Source organism: Podarcis vaucheri, assembly GCF_965113315.1.
Source record: "Podarcis vaucheri genome assembly, chromosome: 3".
NCBI classification, from domain to species: domain Eukaryota; kingdom Metazoa; phylum Chordata; class Lepidosauria; order Squamata; family Lacertidae; genus Podarcis; species Podarcis vaucheri.
Genome location: NC_138761.1, coordinates 36,014,449 through 36,034,248, shown reverse-complemented (window position 1 = coordinate 36,034,248; position 19,800 = coordinate 36,014,449). Strand labels below are relative to the sequence as shown.

Below are 19,800 nucleotides of genomic sequence, written 5' to 3'. Positions count from 1 at the left end.
AATTCTGGGAACTGTAGCCTGTTAAGGCTGCTGAGAGTTGTTAGGAGACACCTACTGTGCTTATGTAACTACAGTTCCCAGAGTTCCCCAGGAAGAGGGATTGACTGTTAAACCATTCTGATCATTGCATCTTTGAGAAAGGAGCAGGGGTCTCCTAAGAACTCCCAGCACTCTTAACAAGCTACAGTTCCCAGGATTCTTTGGGGGGGGGGATCCATGGCTGCTTAAAGTGATACAATATTCCTTTAAATGTATTGTGCAGATGGGCTTCATTTCACAAAAGACAGCTGCAGGGTACAGACGTCGCACACCTAATGTTGATTTGTAAAATTGAATGGAAATGCTGACCTCACACACACATGCACACTCACACCCATCCCTACAACTAGACCTACTCATAGTTCTCTCTCACTGCTATTCATACAACTAGACTTACTCATAGTTCTCTCTCACAGCTTAGGGGCAAGATCTGATGTGATATGAGAGATCCAGGCACAGTTTGGGTGGGGAAAATGAATTTTAATTAGAAAACATGGTGTGTAAGGAAAGTTAAACCACCCCTCTCTCATCACCTAGTGCTGTGGTCCCAATCCAATTTGGACACTCACGTGGCTACCATTTTACTTATAAATGGTATTACAATGGCCTGCTAGCTCCTCCCACATCTGTCGCTGTTTCTGTCACCTTTGAACTTGCAGAAGGTAAACTGCAGCACCTCTTTGTATCCATGGAGCAGCCTGATTTCCAGTGTTCCAAAATGAGCAAGGAGCCTCCACAGGTACAAAAGGCTCCATGCTCCAGGCTGTCACCTTTCACAAGTTGGAAGGCTACGTTCTACCACAAGGACTGGAGGCAGAAGGCCCCTGACTGCCACATGCTGGGAATCACAGATGTGCAGAGGGCTGTTGTGCTCTGGTCCTTCTTACTTGTACTTCAGTTTGTCAATCAGTTCCTCACTGTTGGAGATGACCAGGTCCAAGAGAGATGACCCCCTTCTTGCTTCTTCCACCTTATGGGAAATGAAGGAATTTGTTGGACCTTACATTCTTGGCAGAGTTCCAACAGATATCAGGGTAGTTGAAGTCTCCCATGACTACTATATCTCTCCTCTTTTTTAATGTTTGCTAATCTGCTCTAGGAAGGCCTCATCCATACTGCCACCCCCCATGTTTACTTTTCATGCCTCAGTCCTTATCAGAATACCCAGTGATCCATGCACCCTGGCTTATCAGTGACAATTCTAGACCAGGAGGCAGATCTGGATCTTTTGATAGGTCTTTGTGTGCAAATTGTCAAGAATTTACGACTCCCAATTGTTTAACGACAGCAGCAATACAATGACTCACCCTAAATTATAGTGCTGAGATGAAGTTAGCTTGGGGTAATCAGCAATGGATTTTTGTGTGTGGAAGTAACATGAGATCAGTTCATTGATGATACTCAAAACGAATCCCTGGGATAAGAATGATTAAATCCTAAATTAATGTATTTTGCATCAGGCTGCAGGTGATGGATCTCAGGGTACTAATAAAAACACAAGGCAAAATAAATACTGCAAGTCTGAAGTCTGCTCTCCCGTATTCTAAACTACTTAAGTGAGCTGTGTTTTGTTTTACTTTGCACTTTGTTTAATTTCTCTCTGTGTCATCTTATTCATTGAAATAAAACTTGATTTGAAATTTGGAATACTGCAGCTTGGCTGATTACTTCAGACCACCCTTCACTTTAACTCTCCTAAACTGGGCTGCTTTGGTAACATGCTCCAAGACTCCCAGAAGCTCCTTTTAAGGATCTGCTGCCAGTTTCCTATTTCACAGGAAAGAACCTAAGGGCTGTGCAATCTCCCAGCCAATGAGTTTATATGCAGGGTGCTGACACAACTACCAAAGGGTAGGGAAGTGTGAATCTGTCAATTTCCAGTTCTCTCAGCGGCTAATTTCCTCAGACTTAAATTCATTTTTCCATGTCAGTTTGGAAGGGTTTTTTTTTAACCTCATAAAAATTAGTGCACATTATTGCACATATTAATGCAAACCTCTACCAATAATCACTTTTGCAAATTTCCCCAATGTACACATTTTGTTTTGCAAATAGTGTTTCCCTTAATGTTTGTCCCCATCATATACTTCCACTGACAGTTGTCCCCAACTTGGTATCAAGAAGAACGCTAAGCTAGACCAACTGTGTTTGTGTGTGCAGCGATTGTTTTCTATGGAGGTAATTTGATCCTATAAGCTTCCATCTTTGGCCTCAAATGGTACAAGATGGAAGTTTCAGAATTCTGGCTTTTGAGCCTGGAAAGCCTTGGAGACCACCAGGACAGGGTGAGGACTGGGAGCATCCCACTGAATCCCACAGCTTCAATGCACAAGCCCAAGATACTGACCTAGGCAGACTGATCCAATGCATCATTACTTAGATAATGCTCATTGTACTCAATGAGCCTTACTCCCAAGTTAAAAGACTGCACAGGGGTGCAGTGTTATGCAAGCCTGTCTTTTAGTCCCTTCTGCTCTGAATGGAACATGGTGGAACCAAGATATGGGGATGAGGGACTATGATATCCTTGATAGTGTGGGAAAGGCAACTGCAATTCCACTTGTAGCTTACAGCAGATCAAGGAGCATATGCAATGTTCTGCAAATTTGTGACATGGCCCTTTAGGTACCTATTTTAGTGGTACCTCAGGTTAAGTACTTAATTCATTCCAGAGGTCCGTACTTAACCTGAAACTGTTCTTAACCTGAAGCACCACTTTAGTTAATGGGGCCTCCTGCTGCCGCCGCGCCACCGGAGCACGGTTTCTGTTCTCATCCTGAAGCAAAGTTCTTAACCTGAAGCACTATTTCTGGGTTAGTGGAGTCTGTAACCTGAAGCATATGTAACCTGAGGTACCATTGTAATGCCCTTGCTTTCAGAGTACTGCTTTTATTGTTGTGATTGCCTATACTAAGTACCCCAGCACACAATGGACTTTGAGAGGTTTTACTGGATGGAGGAAACCAGGATGAGGAAACCAGCAGCAGGTGACTGCGTCCTCCATCACCGACTGGCTAGCTGCACCTGCTTGAGAGAGTTCCTTACTAGTGCTGGAAAAAGGATCGCATGCGTCTGGTCCTGTGTGTGTAGGAAAACTGGTTGACCTCACCCTTATTTTTAAACAAATCTCTCTATCAATGGACTCCAAAAACAACCTCCATAACTGTCCATTTCATGCATGTGATTAAAGTCTTGATTTAGTGGAAAACACGTTCTCAGAATAAAATAAATAAATCATTTTCCTATTACTGTTCCATTATGTGAGCATCTGCTATAGATAATTTGTGGTTAGTTAAACTGATTGTGGACTTTGCATGCACCACACTCGTTTGTGCACAGCACAGCCGCAGGTCCATGTGACTGTAAACAGGATTCCCATTGGTCCAAACTTCTGAGTATCCCAATGTTCCCTGAGGCTGTTTGACAAAGTGAATTTATACCAAGCACATTTAAATTTAGACACATGCTCACGTCCAGTTGATTTCAGCAGGGCCAATGCCCCGTGCTGAGATGCGCAGGCTAAAGGGCTTTGCTAGGATGCTGAGCCCTGGCTGAAATGTTTTGCTGAATGAGGCCTCACACAAATGTCAGGCAACTTGCAAGCTTAACACCCCTAGGGGACGAAGGCCTTCCCATCTTTTTATAGATCGAACGAGGGGAGAAGCGGATGTGCCGCCATCCTCATTCCTGACTGTAGATCGAAGTTTGAATGCGGACAGCCACAGTCAACGATCCATTGCTACCTTGTGGAAAATTAATCATTCTCGGCAATGTAGTTCAAGCAGGAAAAAGAGAGTGTGTGTGTGTGTGTGTGTGTGTGTGTGTATGCTCCTGTGTGCCATGCATGATGTTACATCTGGTTGACCATCCGTGACCTGACAGCACAGTGTCAAGCTGTCATTGTGAGTCATGTCAGATTAGCAACAGGCTCTCAACAATTATCCAGCCATGTGAGGGATTCCAGCCCAACTCCCATCACTACAGAAATGAGAATGTTACACTAAGATGAGATCAAATGCCAAGCCAACACTGATTTTAATGTCCTACACCAGTTATAACTAGAACAAGACTGGGGGGGGGGGAGTATCACCGAGGGAGTTTCCAGAGCAGAAGGAAAGGGCATACTGCATTTCTGGAGCCCATCAGGGGAGGACTTCAGGACAAAGCCCAGGGCCCCACTCAGCACGAAGGTCCTCACAATGAACATTTATTCTTTTCAAAGTAAATGAAGTAACACACATTACTATCCCAAGAACTTCTGCCCTGTAAGAACATTACAACCAGAGTCTAAGATTATCTAAGTGTGCCACTGCATATATATGATCTATGATAGCTCACCAGACTACGTTGCAGCCTCAGACCACAAAGCCACTGGTTGAAAATCACAATCCTCTGAATGATGAGACACAAGGGGAAAAACCCCCAAAGAGACTGAACTCCATAGAAACAATATAAACACAGGGCAAGATTTGCCCTCATTTGTTGGGGTGGGGCAGGGCTTTCCTCATGGCTACAAGCTTATGTACTAGGCAGAGGGGAATGAATCAACCCTGATTAGTATTATTATTTCCCTTTCTCTTTAATACCTATTATTTATTTCTCCCCTCCCATCCTACCAGCAAGCACAATCCCTTGCAAACCAGCCTTCCATGGGTCCGGCCACATAAATTTAGCGCAGGGTGTACCACAAGCAGACAGGAAGGTGGAATAAAGGTCCAGCTCAACAAGAGATACCTGCAGAGCAGATCATCTCTGGGCGGCTCAGCAAGAAAGGCAAGCTCCAAGTGGAAGGCAAAGATCCTCAGAGGTACATTCAGTCTGCCTTGTCAGGAATCACTCATGAGGTGGAGCAACTTTTGTGATGAAGGAATGGCTAACCTGACTCCTGAAAGACCGTTGACAGCAGGTGTAGCACAATGACTGCCCTGTGGCACATTCACCAAGGCCCAATCACTCAATGTTTCTCTCTGGAACCAGCCCACAAAGTGAAGGGCAAAATAGTGCCTCCAACCTCATATGCACAGAGTTGGCCCAGGAAAACACCTCTGAGCTGGCCCTGTGGAGGGAGGAGATGGTTCAGCTGGAATGGGACCAGGATGTGTCATCTTTGTCGTCTGCCTCCCTTGATTGTCTGAGATCCTTCTTAGAAGGACATGCATAGCTAAATGATGGGATTCGGTGTGGGGATGGCCAACAACTCGGGTGGCTTTATAAAGGAAGATTAGACAAATTCCTGGAGGATAAGACTATCAGTGGCGTCTCCACCATAGTAGGCAGTAGACCTCTGAATGGCAGTGGCTGGGAATCACAGGAAGGAGGAATGCTCTCTGTCGGAAAAGAATGCTGGACTAGATGGGCTCTTCTCAGGCTCTTACGTTAACCTTGAATATATCTAGTTGTAGGGATGGGAGACACCAACCTTCATGTTATATATATACTGCATAGCAGGGCTGGAGGTTAAGTCTAGCTAAATAGAAGGCAACTTGTACATAAATATGTATGTATAGAAACAAGCAAACAAATCCAGATCTTTGTGGCTTGTTAATGTACTCTGTTAGTGGCCTTTTTAAACATATGAAGCTGATTGCTTTTTTAAAAGCCGAGTGTGAATTTTGGGGAAAGTGGTATGAAAATGATTTCATCAAAGAAATAATAAGTTACTATTTTCCTGTAAAGTTTGGACTCTGCAAATCCCAGCACTCAGCTGACGGTTGGCGCTTGCAAAGCGTTGAGCAGAGAGGGGGCTTTGCAGATGCCCACAATCAGCTGATTGGTGGTTCCTGCAATCCCTCTTTCAGGCCAATCATGTCTTTACCTGCCCCAGCCATGGTGTCAGACATATGATCCCAGGTGTAGGGCAGGTGGGCCTGGCTTGGCCAAAATGGTCTTGTGGGCCAAATGCAGAGGCCTGGCCACCCGTGGGTTAGGCCCATGGGTCAGAGATTTCCCAGTGCTGGTGTAGACCCATCTTCAGGCAAAGGGGAGGAAAAGGGCTGGGCAGTATCAGCCACTGTGATTGCCAGGCAGACTTGGGTTGGTGTAAATTTGAGGAGCCATCGGCCTTTGCCTGGGCAAGAGAGCAGTGCATGCTGTTGGTTACTTGGACTTCAGGTTTCAGCTTAGACCACCAACTTCAGGTTCCTAAGCTTAGTGGTGAGCTGGAAGACGAAGCCTAAATCGCGGGGTGCCTTAAAGATTTGGATTTGGGGCTGCTGCTGTCCACTGTCCTAGCCCACTACTACTGTCAGGGGGGAATCTAAAAAAAAAAAGTGTCCATGAATGATAAATGAGCCCCCACCTAAAATACCAAACCAAACCCTGGCTGTGTTAAAGCTTGTTAAGAACGCTTATTCTTTCTGTTTTGAGAGTTGCTATTTGACCTCAGCAGGGAGTGTGATTTGGAAATCAAACACAGCAATGCAGCAATTATCTGGTGACCTCTAGTGGAAACAAGCTGTCTTTCAAAGATGCAAAAAATGTTAGAAACTCCGCAGGCCTTTTCAAGAAAACAACCAATTAGGGGTAGTTCCACTACTTTGTGAGAGGAATTCAGGTGCATACCAGAAATTTGGGTTTGTGCAATTAAAGAGCTCTGTCACCCCAGTAGAACACATAAAGTGGATTAAATATCTACAGCAAATATAAAATTGCACTAAAGAAAAATATAAAATCAGAAATGTCACAAAGAATTGGCCAATCACAGAAAATGCATCTAACCAGAAAGGGCTGTCAACACAATGAATAACAATAATAATACATCACCACCACCACCACCATCATCATCACAATCACCACCATAACATCATCATCATCATCATTTGCACACAAGTGAGCTGCATCTTTGAGGTCACGTAATTTTGCTCCTTCTTGTCAGAGAGAAAACAGTAGCTGATTTCCTAAGCAACCCTGCACAAGATTACTCCCACATATGTATACTCCTATCTACATGTTTATGCCAAAATAAGCGTGCCCGGGATTTCATCTATGGTTGCTTTTGCTTAAGTGATACCTCAAGGAGCACAACACACATCCCTGCCTCCCTCAAAAACAGGTTGGTTTAGATTACTATGATTAAGTCCCATTGAAATAAGAATAATTTATTTCGTTTATGAATTGCTTCCTATGAGGCGTCCCGAGGCAATTTACAGGTAAACTGATGGGGAAAATTGGTTGAGAATCAACCTATCCAAGTGTTCTCGGGATCAGAGTCACTTGCTAGGAGCTGGGTCACAATGATTTCTATGTAATTGCAGAGGTGGAAGTATATTAAGGGCTAGTCCATACAAGCAGTTTGTTCAACATTCACCCTTCTTTTCTTTTATTAATAACGAATGCAAATATAAAAAGTAATAAGGGTACAAGAACCATGAGTAATACGGGTCATGATACAAAGGATCCAAGGAAAACTGGGCAAGAACGGGATTATTCATCGATGATATAGTAGCATACAGCTGGTGTATGAAATCTGTCTATAAGCAAGACTGAAACACAAAGATTGAACTCAATAGGAAGGGGAAATCATAATTAAGCAGGGAGATAAGTTACATGTGATTCCAAACAACATCCAGGTGCTTCGGTACATATGTGTTTGTTTTTTTGGATCATGAGACATTTAAGTAATAAATGGCCACCAAATAGCTGCAGAGTCTTCCAGGTTGGCCATGCCTCATTGTACTTTCAAATTAATTCAACGTTCATCCTGATTTGCTTGCACGAAGTGCATGTGTTGGCAAATCTATGCCTGGTCTTTATTGAGCATTCATTCTGATTGTGTGTTGCTGCTTCCCTCACACCCTCCAACATTTCTCCAATGAAAATAGGGACGTCCCATTCTGTAGTGTACATTTTACTATTTATACCCCACACATCTTACTGGGTTGCCCCAGCCACACTGGGCAGCACCCAACATATATTAAAACATAAAAAAACATAAAAAAACTCCCCATACAGGGCTGCCTTTAGATGGCTCGGGAGTAGGTTTGAATCCCCACGACTGGGTGAGCTCCCGTTGCTCGGTCCCTGCTCCTGCTAATCCAGCAGTTCAAAAGCACGTCAAAGTGCAAGTAGATAAATAGGTACCACTCTGGCAGGAAGGAAAATGGAGTTTCCGTGCGCTGCTCTGGTTTGCCAGAAGCTGCTTAGTCACGCTGGCCACATGACCCGGAAGCTGTCTGCGGACAAATGATGGCTCCCTCGGCCAGTAAAGCGAGATGAGTACCACAACCCCAGAGTCATTCAGGACTGGACCTAATGGTCAGGGGTCCCTTTACCTTTACCATACCCTACAACATTTATCTGATGAAAATAGGGACATTCTTTTACTCTGCAAACTTGGAAAATCTTTACCATTGGTCTGCCTCCCACTCCACCCAGCACTCCACTCCAGAAAACATAGGTGTTTGCAATCAGATAGATGCAAAGTGTGACATTCAACTTGGTGCGCATAGGTCCCGAGATGAATAATACGTAATACAGTGGTACCTCGGGTTAAGTACTTAATTCGTTCCGGTTTCTGTTCTCATCCTGAAGCAAAGTTCTTAACCTGAAGCACTGTTTCTGGGTTAGTGGAGTCTGTAACCTGAAGCGTATGTAACCTGAAGCATATGTAACCCGAGGTACCACTGTACTGTAATAATAAAACTTGTTGGAGGTGCGTAGAATTCTGTCATTGTGTCCAGCAGATGGCAGTAAAGTTCTTGTGATTTCACTTCTGTTTGGTTACTGGAGGATATTTTCCTTCGAAGTTAAAATAAAAATAAGCCCGATAGAAATTAGTTTCTAGAGTGAAGATATTAAGGACGGAGCTACCATTTTTACATTTAGCTGCCACAGATCTACGGGGGAGAAAACGTTACTGGACTAAATCGGCCTTTGGCATGATCCAGCAAGGCTCCTCTTGTATTGCCAGCCAGGACAAGGGCCTGTCTATGTTTTTATTTTCCAGTTGTTTTTCGTTTCCACGGGAGCTCCGCTTGAGCCAAGAGTGAGGTGGTGTAAAAAATAAATCCAAAATAAATAACTTGAGCCATGGAGACGCAAACAGGGCCTCGACTTGACCTATCTACCATGACAACCTAAGCTTAGCAAAGCAGGCAGAACCTTCCAGATCTGCTTTCTTTTATGTGTCCTGAATTGTTGTTGTTAAAAATTTTATACCGTCCTTCATCCGAGGACCACAGGGCCGTTTACAATATAAAAGCACAAAAATATACACCATAATAACAAACAAAAGCAGTTTAAAAGGCCGTGGGTTGTTTAATTAGCCAAAGGCCAAAGAGAAAAGGAATGTTTTTGCCTGGCGCAATTCAGCTTCATTGGAGTTCTAGTGTTATAAGAAGGAGGGAGAAAAAAAACTTTTCTCTTTCCATGCCATGAATACAGTAATTCTATAAATTACTATCATGTTACAGTGGTGCCTCGCAAGACGAAAATAATCCGTTCTGCGAGTCTCTTCGTCTAGCGGTTTTTTCGTCTCGCGAAGCAACCCTATTAGCGGATTAGCGCTATTAGTGGTTTAGCGGCTATTAAAGGCTTAGCGGCTTAGCGGCTAAAAGGCTATTAGCGGCTTAGTGGCTTAGAAAAAGAGGGGGAGCGAAAAAAATCACAAGACTCGCAAGACGTTTTCGTCTTGCGAAGCAAGCCCATAGGGAAATTCGTCTTGCGAAGCGCATTGAAAAACGGAAAACCCTTTCGTCTAGCGGGTTTTTCGTCTTGCGAGGCATTCGTCTTGCGGGGCACCACTGTACTTCTTACATTTCCTCTAAACCGAAAAGTCCCAAATGGTGCAACTTTTCCGCATTGGGAGGAGTTGCTTCATCACCTTGACCCCCCCCCCTTTAAGTTGAACAAAAACCACTGGAGTGGTGGAAAGATGGAAATGGGGAGACGTTGTGATGTGGAATGAACCACAAACAATATTCGTGCATGGCGGGGACTAAGAGATGTATAGCAAAAGTGGGGAAGGGCCATAAGCTCAGAGAGCTGAGAGAGAACACTGTCTGTAAAACCCTGGAGAACGGCTGCCAGTCAGGGTAGAAAAAAAAATTGCGCTCATAGATTCATAGAATTCTAGATTTGGAAGGGACCCTGAGGATCATCTAGTCCAGCCCCCTGAAATGCAGGAATATGTAGCCTTCCCATACGGGGATTGAACCTGCAACTTTGGTGTTATCAGCGCCACACTCTAACCAGCTGAGCTATCAAGATGGACCCAATGGTCTGAGTCAGTTTAAGGCAGCTTCCTAAGTTCCTATGGATCCTGTGAGCCCTCTCAGACTTACACGTCAAGGCTGGAAGAATATAACCACTCAGGCGTCTCAAGATTTCCCTGTCCTTTCCACATCTCATAATCAACTATCTTGTTTGAATACCTATTTGGATGGCTTATATGTGTTTAAATTAGGATTGATGGGTTTTTCTTATTTTTAATGGGAGCTCAAGTTGTTGTTTTTCCTCTCCCCCCTCTCACTTTCTTCTTCCACATTTGCAATTTTCAAAAGGGGTTGTGGTATGAGGCTTTGGGGCTGTTCAATCCCTTCTCGTACCTGCCATGCTGTTGTACTGTTGTTAAGGGAAAGGAAACTCATATATATATTTCATGCCACAAGATTGAATTAAGGGATCAAAAGCTTCTAACGTTCACTAGGTTATAGAATCCCATCTGGGTTTATTATATTTAAGCCCCTGAGTGTGTTTACACTGCCTTGATATTTGGTCCCTGGAATTCTAATTTTACAGCAGACCTTTTGCTTTGAAATACTGCTCTGCCCTTCTCTTTCTTGCCACCTAAATTGTGCTGTCTTCTTTTTTTCTTGTAGTAGTTATGGGAAAGGAAATGACAGAACAGTTATTGGGCCATATCCATCATGTTGCTAAAGCCCTTGCCATTTCCTCTCGGCTTCATTTGCCCTCGCCAGCTGCGTGCTGGGAAGGATACGGATCTCAGGTGGGTGCTGTGAGGAACCTGCTGTTCTGACAGATTGACTGGGAAGGAAATGTTTCCAACTGGTGGCATAGTCTGTGGGCTGTCTCAGGCATCGCTGATCGGAGAAGGTGCTCCTTTAACATGCACAGAGAGAACATCAGGCAACACTTTGGTTTCCTTCAGGAAGATCTGGAGCCTAGCTGCCCGGTGGGGTTGAGGAGCAGGCATTTTCAAAGGATCAGAAATATAGGAGCTGACAATGAAACCCAAAGTAAGGAGGGGAGTAGGCAAGGCAGATCTAGAGCTAGATTCGGGGAAGACTGGCACGGCCAGCCCTACCACTGGACAGAGTGCTTCTTCTCCCCTTTCTTTAAGCTTAAAATTGCATTTTTACTTTGCTTATATAAGGCAACTAGGCAGGCCACAAAATATGGTGCTGGTGAGACCCCACTAATCTTTAGGTTGCCCAGGGATACTCGCTTTGGTTTCAATATGCACATAAACAGCAGTCTGATTGTTGCTTTCTGTTGGCTATATGTCTTTCTATTTTTCCTTTTCCCTCACTGGAGCACTTAAGACCCAAGATTGTATGATGTGCCTATAGAAAACAAATCTGTGTTGTGAATTGTCCTAAGGCACTTCATTTTAAATCCATTTACTCCCCAGCCCGCATTGAAAGCTTTTACTAGCTTCAGAGCAGCACACTGCATGGATAGACTGTATTACCACAGCAGAGGGCGGGGGAGGTGGGTGGGTCAGGGCGGTGGGATGACCCTCCAGCTTTCCCCTGAGATGTTCTGTATAATCTCCACTTCTGTTGAGCGTGTTGGCCTTCCCAATGTCCATCAAGGTCAAGCAGACTTGAATTTTCCCATGATGACCCAAAAAGCAATGGTGCAAGAAGACGAAGAAGCTGGATAAATGACATGGCTCCAGCTTCCTATGCTACACAGCTGAGGCAGTACATTTCATTGCATCCTTGGGAGAAGAGTTCAGAAGACGGCGAATGATGCATTGGATGGAAATGCTGAAATGTAAGTACCACCTCCACTTCCTCCACCTTCCAGCCACAAGGCTGGCCCCACCATTAGGCAGAGCGTGGAAGCTTGGGTGGGGGAGACATGTCCCCCATCAGTCATTCCCATCCTCCTAGCAGCAGTGATGCTTGCTTGTTGCTAGCCTGGGCAGGCCAGCTGCCTGTGTTGCCCAGTTATTGTCCTCTAATACAGTATTCTTCAATGGTGGGTCTTCAGATGTTGATAGACTACAACTCCCATAATCCATGCCACTGGCTGAGCTGGAAGCTACCTTGAGTCCCATCAGGGCAAAAGGAGGGGTATCAACTTCATCTTCATCTTCTGGTGAGGGATGATGGGAGTTGTAGTCCAATAACATCTGGGCACCCAAGGATGAAGAACACTGTCTACTAAATTGTAGACAGCACTGTTGGGAAAGTAAGTGGACATGCATCTCAGAAGGAATTCTGGGTGCACATGAGGAATGGGGGAGAAATTAAATCAAGTTCACTTTTAAAGGTAAGCTTACCTAATTTGCGCTTACTGGAACAATACAAGAAACAAAACAGTTGTTCTTCAAAATTCGCAGTTCTCTGAATTTTTCAGTGCTGTTTTCCAGCCAGGTAATGTGTACAGAAATGCACCGACTGGGGTAAAGTATGCCTAGAAATGAATATATATTAGTGAAAATGACATGCAAAAATGCATATTCTAGAGCAAATTGCTTTGCAAAAATATGTAGCATTGAGAGTTGGGAATGGGGTTAGGCTGTATGCCTGAGTCCCTTCTAATTCTTGAATCCAGCAAGGGCTAAAATCGAATGGAGGATTCAATTGCTAGAATAGCCGGGCCAGCTTCTTGTTAATGGCCCCCTAAGCACGGGCCATTGAGGTAACAAAGGAAGTGGCTCTGTGCCAGAGGAAAAAGGCGTGGGGGGCCCCCTCTCTCCAGTGTCTGGACTTTTCTTTAAAAATTTGCAAATGGATGTGGAAATATGCAGAACGGAACTTAAGACTGGGAAAATGAAAAACTGAGGGAAAGTGAAGCTGATGAAGTCGCCCATCCCTAGTGCATCTGCAATGCTTTGCTCTTATGATGCGCTCTGGTGCTGCTGCTGCTGCATGGAGCATTTGTTCGAGTGGGCAGCAAGCAGGCACTGAGCAAGCTCTGGTGAGGTATTGGAGGATGGAAAGATTTGTGTGTCCTGCCCTGTGCTCCCTAAACTGAGCTGCTGTGCTCAGTGCAGGGATGTTGTCTGGTTGTCAGTGCTGAAGTAAGATTCGACTGCCAGTTGTTTTGGCTTCTGCACATTGAATGGGATGGGGGGGCCCCCACACACCCCTAATTGCCCTTTTCCGCAGGTGTTAAATGCCCTGAGCTAGTCCCTTCTTTGTAGATGATCTCAGGGAACATTAAGAGGAACTTTTCTGGCAATGCAGCTGTGCCACAAACTTCTTTGGCGTCTCTGCACTGAGCTAATGTTTTAAAACCTTAACCTAATACTGTAGTGAACTCAGCAGTGGAGCCTACTTAGGTTATGCTTGTGATTAAGAACTCTTGAAACAACCTGATCAACGAAGAAATAATTTTGCAGTTGTGAAGCATTCCTGTAACCTTTTTTTTGCAATTGGCTTGCTAGCACATTTTTATTGTTAACATTTATTCTTAATGTCATACTTTTGGTATATTGAATACATATAAGTGTTCACTCTACCATTGTATGCTTCTGGGTTATATTAAGACAAGGCAGGCATTGTTGCATCTGAGCCAGTATGTGGTATTAATTAGAATAGGGACATGGGTGGAACTGTAGTCTAAACCACAGAGTCTCTTGGGTCAGCGGTTCAAATTCCCACGACAGGGGAGGTCCCATTGCTCTGTCCCACCTCTTGCCAACCTAGCAGTTCAAAAGCACACCACTCCCAGTAGATAAATAGGTACTGCTGCGACGGGAAGGTAAATGGTGTTTCCGTGCACTCTGGTTTCTGACACAGTGTTTGATTGTGCCAGAAGTGGTTTAGTCATGCTGGCCACATGACCCAGAAAGCTGTCTGTGGACAAACGCCAGCTCCCTTGGCCTGAAAGCGAGATGAGCGCCACAACCCCAGAGTCACCTTTGACTGGACTTAACCGTCCAGGAGTCCTTTACCTTTTACCTTTATTAGAGTGTCGGACTAGGGATCTTGGGAGATTTGGGTTCCAATCCCTGCTCAGCCATAATAATAATAATGAAAAATTTTAAATTTATACTCCACCCATCTGGCAGGGTTTTCCCAGCCACTCTGGGTGACTTACAACACATAAAAAATTGGTAAAACATTAGACATAAAAAATTTCCTGATACAGGGTTGCCTTCAGATGTCTTCTAAATGCCAGATAGTTGTTTATTTCCTTGACATCTGATGTGAGGGTGTTCCACAGGCAGGAGCCACTACTGAGAAGGTCATGAAGCTCACTGGGTCATCTGGGCCAGTTGTTGACTCTCAGCCTCACTTACCTTGAAGGGTTGTTGTGAAGACACACTGGGGAGTGGGAGAGCCATTTGCAATATCCTGAGTTCCTTGGTGGAAGGGCGGGATAAATAAAAATGATGAATAAAATTGAGTAAATAAATAATTCTCATGGCAGAACTATTACTGGTGCTCCTTTGCCAAGCACAGCGCTGTTGCTGCTGATAAAACAAGCCCTCCCTTCTGCTTAAGTGCTGTTAAACCCTGCAGGAGTGCCATGCAAAGGAGACTTCCTTGCAAGAGCTCACTTCCTTTACCTCATTAAGATAAGGAAGGCAGACTTTTCAAGAGTTCACTTTTAAATCTGTGCCTGGGGATTTACAAATCCTGTATAGGGTTTATCTTTCTTTTAACATCTGATGAGATATGCAAATGCAGCTTGGCATCAAACAGCTTGGTACCATTATGAAGAAGTTTTCAAATACAGGTGAGCAGAGGAGTGTAATGAATGCAGCATGTGTGGATTTATTGGGTGGGCATATTATGGGATACCGACACACAGAAAAAGGGAACTTGCAAAGCAGTTCCTGCCTGCATTTGAAGGGCAAATTAGTCTCTCTCTCTCTCTCTCTCTCTCTCTCTCTTTCTTCTTCTTCTTCTTCTTCTTCTTCTTCTTCTTCTTCTTCTTCTTCTTCTCCTCCTCCTCCTCCTCCTCCTTCTAGGATGTAACAATGTGTAAAGTACATTAAGCAGTGGCATTGAAATGTTAATATTTTATCATTTTGCTCCCATAGCCTTCTTTCTCAATGGCGAAAAGGGCAATAAAATTTATGACAGCTGAGTTATCTGCTCACCAAGGTATAAAAAGCAGTCAGAAGACGAGACCGTTTCATGACCACGCATAGGTCGCTGTAAATCAAAACTCACACCTTTCCAGGAGTGTTCATTCATAAAGGAAGGAACGAAGCATGAAGAAGCTGGCATTCTCCCTCCTGTTGGTTTTTGTCTTAGGTAAGGCCCTGATCACCTGTAAATGTTCTAGATATGATGCCTTGGTCACCTCCAGACTTGCTATTTTGCAGGAGGGATTCAATCGCATATCACGTATAGGGGGTCCTCCAGATTGAGGTAGGGTTTTTAGTGGGCAGGTGCATTCTATAAGATCTCTCTCTCTCAGCAATCACTTGTGACTGGGTAAGATTGTTTTCCATTAACACAGTCTTAGTGGTGTGTCTGTAAATGACTGTGGAGGCCCTTTCTGGATCCGCACATCCTTCTACAGTGGGGACAAAGGTTTATTAACAAGTGTTGGATCACAAGGAGGATTTGATGTGATAATAGTGCATTAGCAGTGAATTGATACTAGACTGACCACTCATCATTTTGCTTTGTTCACTCAACACATCTCTTTACCCTGAATTTGACACTTGATATGCATATTTTTGAGGGACGCGGGTGGCACTGTGGGCTAAAGCCTCAGCGCCTAGGGCTTGCCGATCGAAAGGTCGGCGGTTCGAATCCCCGCGGCGGGGTGCGCTCCCGCTGCTCGGTCCCAGCACCTGCCAACCTAGCAGTTCGAAAGCACCCCCGGGGGCAAGTAGATAAATAGGTACCGCTTACCAGCGGGAAGGTAAACGGCATTCCGTGTGCAGCTCTGGCTCGCCAGAGCAGCGTTGTCACGCTGGCCACGTGACCCGGAAGTGTCTCCAGACAGCGCTGGCCCCCGGCCAATAGATGTGAGATGGGCGCACAAACCCCAGAGTCTGGCAAGACTGGCCCGTTCGGGCAGGGGTACCTTTACCTTTACCTTTATGCATATTTTTTAGGACCCAGCTTATTTCTGTGATTGCAAATTGTTTTAAACCATTTTTAACATGGTGGCTTAATTGTTGCAACGCACACTGGGACCTTGGATGAAGAGTGCATAAGTACTACGACTACACTAATTCTGCAATGCTTCTTCAGTGTTACACATTTCTGCTGTCTGGAAGGACATTGTGGTGCTATAGTGCATCAAAGGTGGAACAAAAAATCATCATGCACAATAAAAATGATGTCGGGGTCAAGGGGCTATGTTTATGCAAATAAGGTAGATGACAGTGCTCTGGTAGAACACGATTGTTTTTAAATTTTGGTGGGTTTGCAGTTAGGAAAGTGGTGGGGAAATATCTGCACAGCAAGGTGTAGAACAGTGACTGAATGACAGGGAGACATATAACCTCCATGTAAACAAATCAGGATGAATGCTCAATAAGCAGGTTGTCTGGAGGAACCACTTATATTGGGACCTCCAATAATCAACTGGAAAAGACAGAACAAAAAGCAAAGCCTCTGGAACTAAGAAGATGAATGGCAATTTAGGATCTGTGGACAAGGGCCATATCAGACATTGGAGGTGCAGGGAAAGTGATCTATGATTAGGATCTCCCACTTCCCGTCTTTTTTTGGAACTAATTTGATGTATGCTGTAGCTACTTTGAAGCCTGAAGAGTGATGCTTTGGGAATAAGGTATTTTACCCTTTCCTGCTTTGTCATTCCTCAACCTAAATCCTACCACCATCCCCCCTCCCCAGTTCTCTATATCGAAGATGGATGTCTGTGTGTTGTAAGGGGGAAGAGCAGGGACATGTTGCCTGTGACCAGGGGGGCAGATTGCTGATCACTGCTTTCCCCATCAGGAGTTTGAATTACCACTGGATTTGAAGTGTGGATATACTCAAATAAATAGCACCATGTAGACCAAATCATCTAAGCAATTTTGCTATTAAAAGTTCAAAATCAGAGTTACCTGACAGAATTATAACGTTTTTCTTTAGACTAGGAATGAGGAACTTATGGTTCTGCAGATTTTGCTGGACTCCACCAGTTCCCATCAGTCCAAGCCAAGGATGATGACTGGGCAGCTGGTTCCCTATCTCTGGGTTAGACAAATTATTCTCTCTAGGTCCAATTTTTACAGCACAACTGTCCTTTTTCCTTCTTCAGATAATAGTTTGCAGTGGAATCCTATGCATGTCCAGTCATACGTTAGCCTCATTAAGTTCAATGGAGCTTCCTCCAAGGAAAGGATTGAAATCATAGGGTCGTAATCATCTCTACTTGAAATACAGTGAAAAATACGCAGGCTGTTATTTAGCTATATGCACATGTTTACCCTCTCTGTTTGCATCCTGTGATTTACTAGTGTTAAAAATGCCTCTGACATTAGCAAATGAATGCATAAATTCACAAAAATAAAGCAGCCACATGCATCAACAGCCATAGATTGCAAGGGGGGAGGGGGAGCAAGGAAATAAAACAAAACCCATATTTCTTCATCTTCTAGGGACTGCAGCTCATGTTCTGACACCCAAGAATGATACGAAGGAAGACATGGAAACTGAGGCAAGTATCTGTTTCTGCATGATGGCAGGAAGAAAGGAGTAATTGATGTTTCTCAGACTTTACAAACTTAGGCTTTCTTAAAACTGAGTTTTCCACTTGTGGCCCCAGCCTAGCAATAACTACAGGTGAATGCATGGAGGCTCTTGCCTGCAATTCTGTGCCTGCAGTCTTAGGTTTGCATGCATAGATGATAGCCCCTCTGTTGAGACCTCTTCAGAGCTACAATACCAAGCCTCAGCTGCTGAAAGGGAATGAGGAAACGTCACAGGATCATCTCCTATCATAGAACTTTATGTTCTAAGAACATGAAGTTCTACGACATGTTCTACGAGACCCACCCATCTTATGGTCTTATGGTTGTGTGCTATCTCATCTTTTCATTGGATGGAGATATAGCTAGAGTGCAAGGCCTTGACTGGTGGGAGAAGGATCCATCTTGATTCAGAGAAAGATGTTCCAGGGAAGGAGAGGGTCCTCAAAGCAGCTCAGGATCCCATTCCACCACAAGACATCATTCCTTAACTCTACATGTCTCCCAATGACCAGGAAGGTCCACCCCACAGTCTAGTGGCTGGAGAGTTTTCAAGGCTTCTTATTTTCTTTCCTCACAGCTTTTCTAAAGGATAGCTGGAATAGACGTGGGTCTTATGGGAGATGGAACTTCCAAATTCAGACTGGAAAGAGAGAGTACCTTTTAAAAATGTGTGTGGAAAGTAACAGCAAATATTTGACTTACAGAGCGTGGGCGGCCATATTGCTGCCTCTTACTTTCCAAAAATGATATTGTATTTCATAGCGATGTGGTCTTCTTTTTTTATTTCGGGGAAAGAGAGCTCTCAGAAAGCTCATCTATAACCATGCCTCGGTTCCTTTTATTGCCTTACCCTAAATTTTGTTTCTAAAATGCTTGTTTCTTCTTTCAGCCTTTGCATTTCTCCTGCAAGATGCTAAGTTCCCCTCACTCATCTTCATCTTCAGGTATCTGTTTTTGAAATACATATTTAGAGCAGAAGAAGACATTCACTGAGTTGAATATGAAATTTGGGAGTTATGCTTACTTTCCCCTCCCAAGTCTTAGACTGTATACACAGCATGCATTTAAATACCCCCCCCCCCACATTATAAAATCCTAGGAACTGTAGTTTGTTAAGGATGCTGGGGAGGTCTCTTGGGAATACAGTTCCTAGGGTGTGTGGGTTTTTTTTTTTTGGGGGGGGGTGCTTTAAATGTATAGTGTGTATGGAAGCTTAGACAAACTTTTTAAACTGTTATGCTACAGTCCTTCACACACGTACCTGAGAATATGTTCCATTTAACTTAATAGGGCTTATTTCTGAGTAGACATGTGCAGGACCGCACTGTATATAATGTACAACAGTCAGACCATATGAAAATAAGACATAATGGAACCTTATTTCTCAACAATTTGGGGTGGGGGAGAATTTGGTAATATATTTCAGAGTTCTTGGTTCACTTTTCTGGATGTCAAAGAAATGGATACTTTGAGTGTGGGATTAATATATGTGTGTACTTGTGCATTAATTAATTGATCTATGGATAACCTCTTACATGATGTGTCTCAAGGCAATTTACAAACAGCATAAAAGCAGCTAAAAATAGTTACCACTTCATTCATTTAAGTAGTCTTCAGCGCTAGTCATAAGGTAAGCAAGCAAGCATGTGCACACACACTTAGACTTAAAGGATAAGTGCAATGCTAAAGATCTACTGAGCTCTTACAGTTTTGTGAAAAACCTTTCTGAAAAACCCGATACAAATGCTAGATATTAATTGTATCTTCTTACACATTACTTCCAATTCGATTAATGCAAATAGACATTTGGAAAACTGCTATTTTTCTAAACTGCAGTCCACATTTTATCTCTACAGTTCATACTTTGAGTCCATCAGACATTAAAGCAATTGCTGCTATTGGAGGTTTTGGAAATGTGAGTATAACGATGAGCGCTATTGGAAAAGGGATCA

The 19,800-nt window shown here is 43.8% G+C and overlaps 1 protein-coding gene and 2 long non-coding RNA genes across 3 annotated transcripts in view; 2 read left to right on the top strand and 1 right to left on the bottom strand.

The window, feature by feature from the left end:
- LOC309527909 overlaps positions 1-19,800 on the bottom strand; it is a 264,484-nt gene that overhangs the window by 177,472 nt on the left and 67,212 nt on the right. The gene's annotated exons all lie outside the window — the stretch shown is intronic.
- Positions 6,867-17,814, top strand: LOC309527901. Its single transcript, XR_014217418.1, has 5 exons — positions 6,867-7,090; positions 10,857-10,984; positions 11,814-11,997; positions 15,224-15,440; positions 17,756-17,814. It is a non-coding gene; the product is annotated as an uncharacterized lncRNA (long non-coding RNA).
- Positions 18,742-19,800, top strand: part of PLB1 (phospholipase B1) — a 107,793-nt gene continuing 106,734 nt past the window's right edge. The window contains exons 1-2 of the mRNA XM_082214793.1: positions 18,742-18,792; positions 19,705-19,763. Coding sequence (XP_082070919.1) covers positions 18,759-18,792; positions 19,705-19,763 — 93 coding nt within the window. The 5' untranslated portion in view covers positions 18,742-18,758. The remainder of the gene's footprint in view (positions 18,793-19,704; positions 19,764-19,800) is intronic.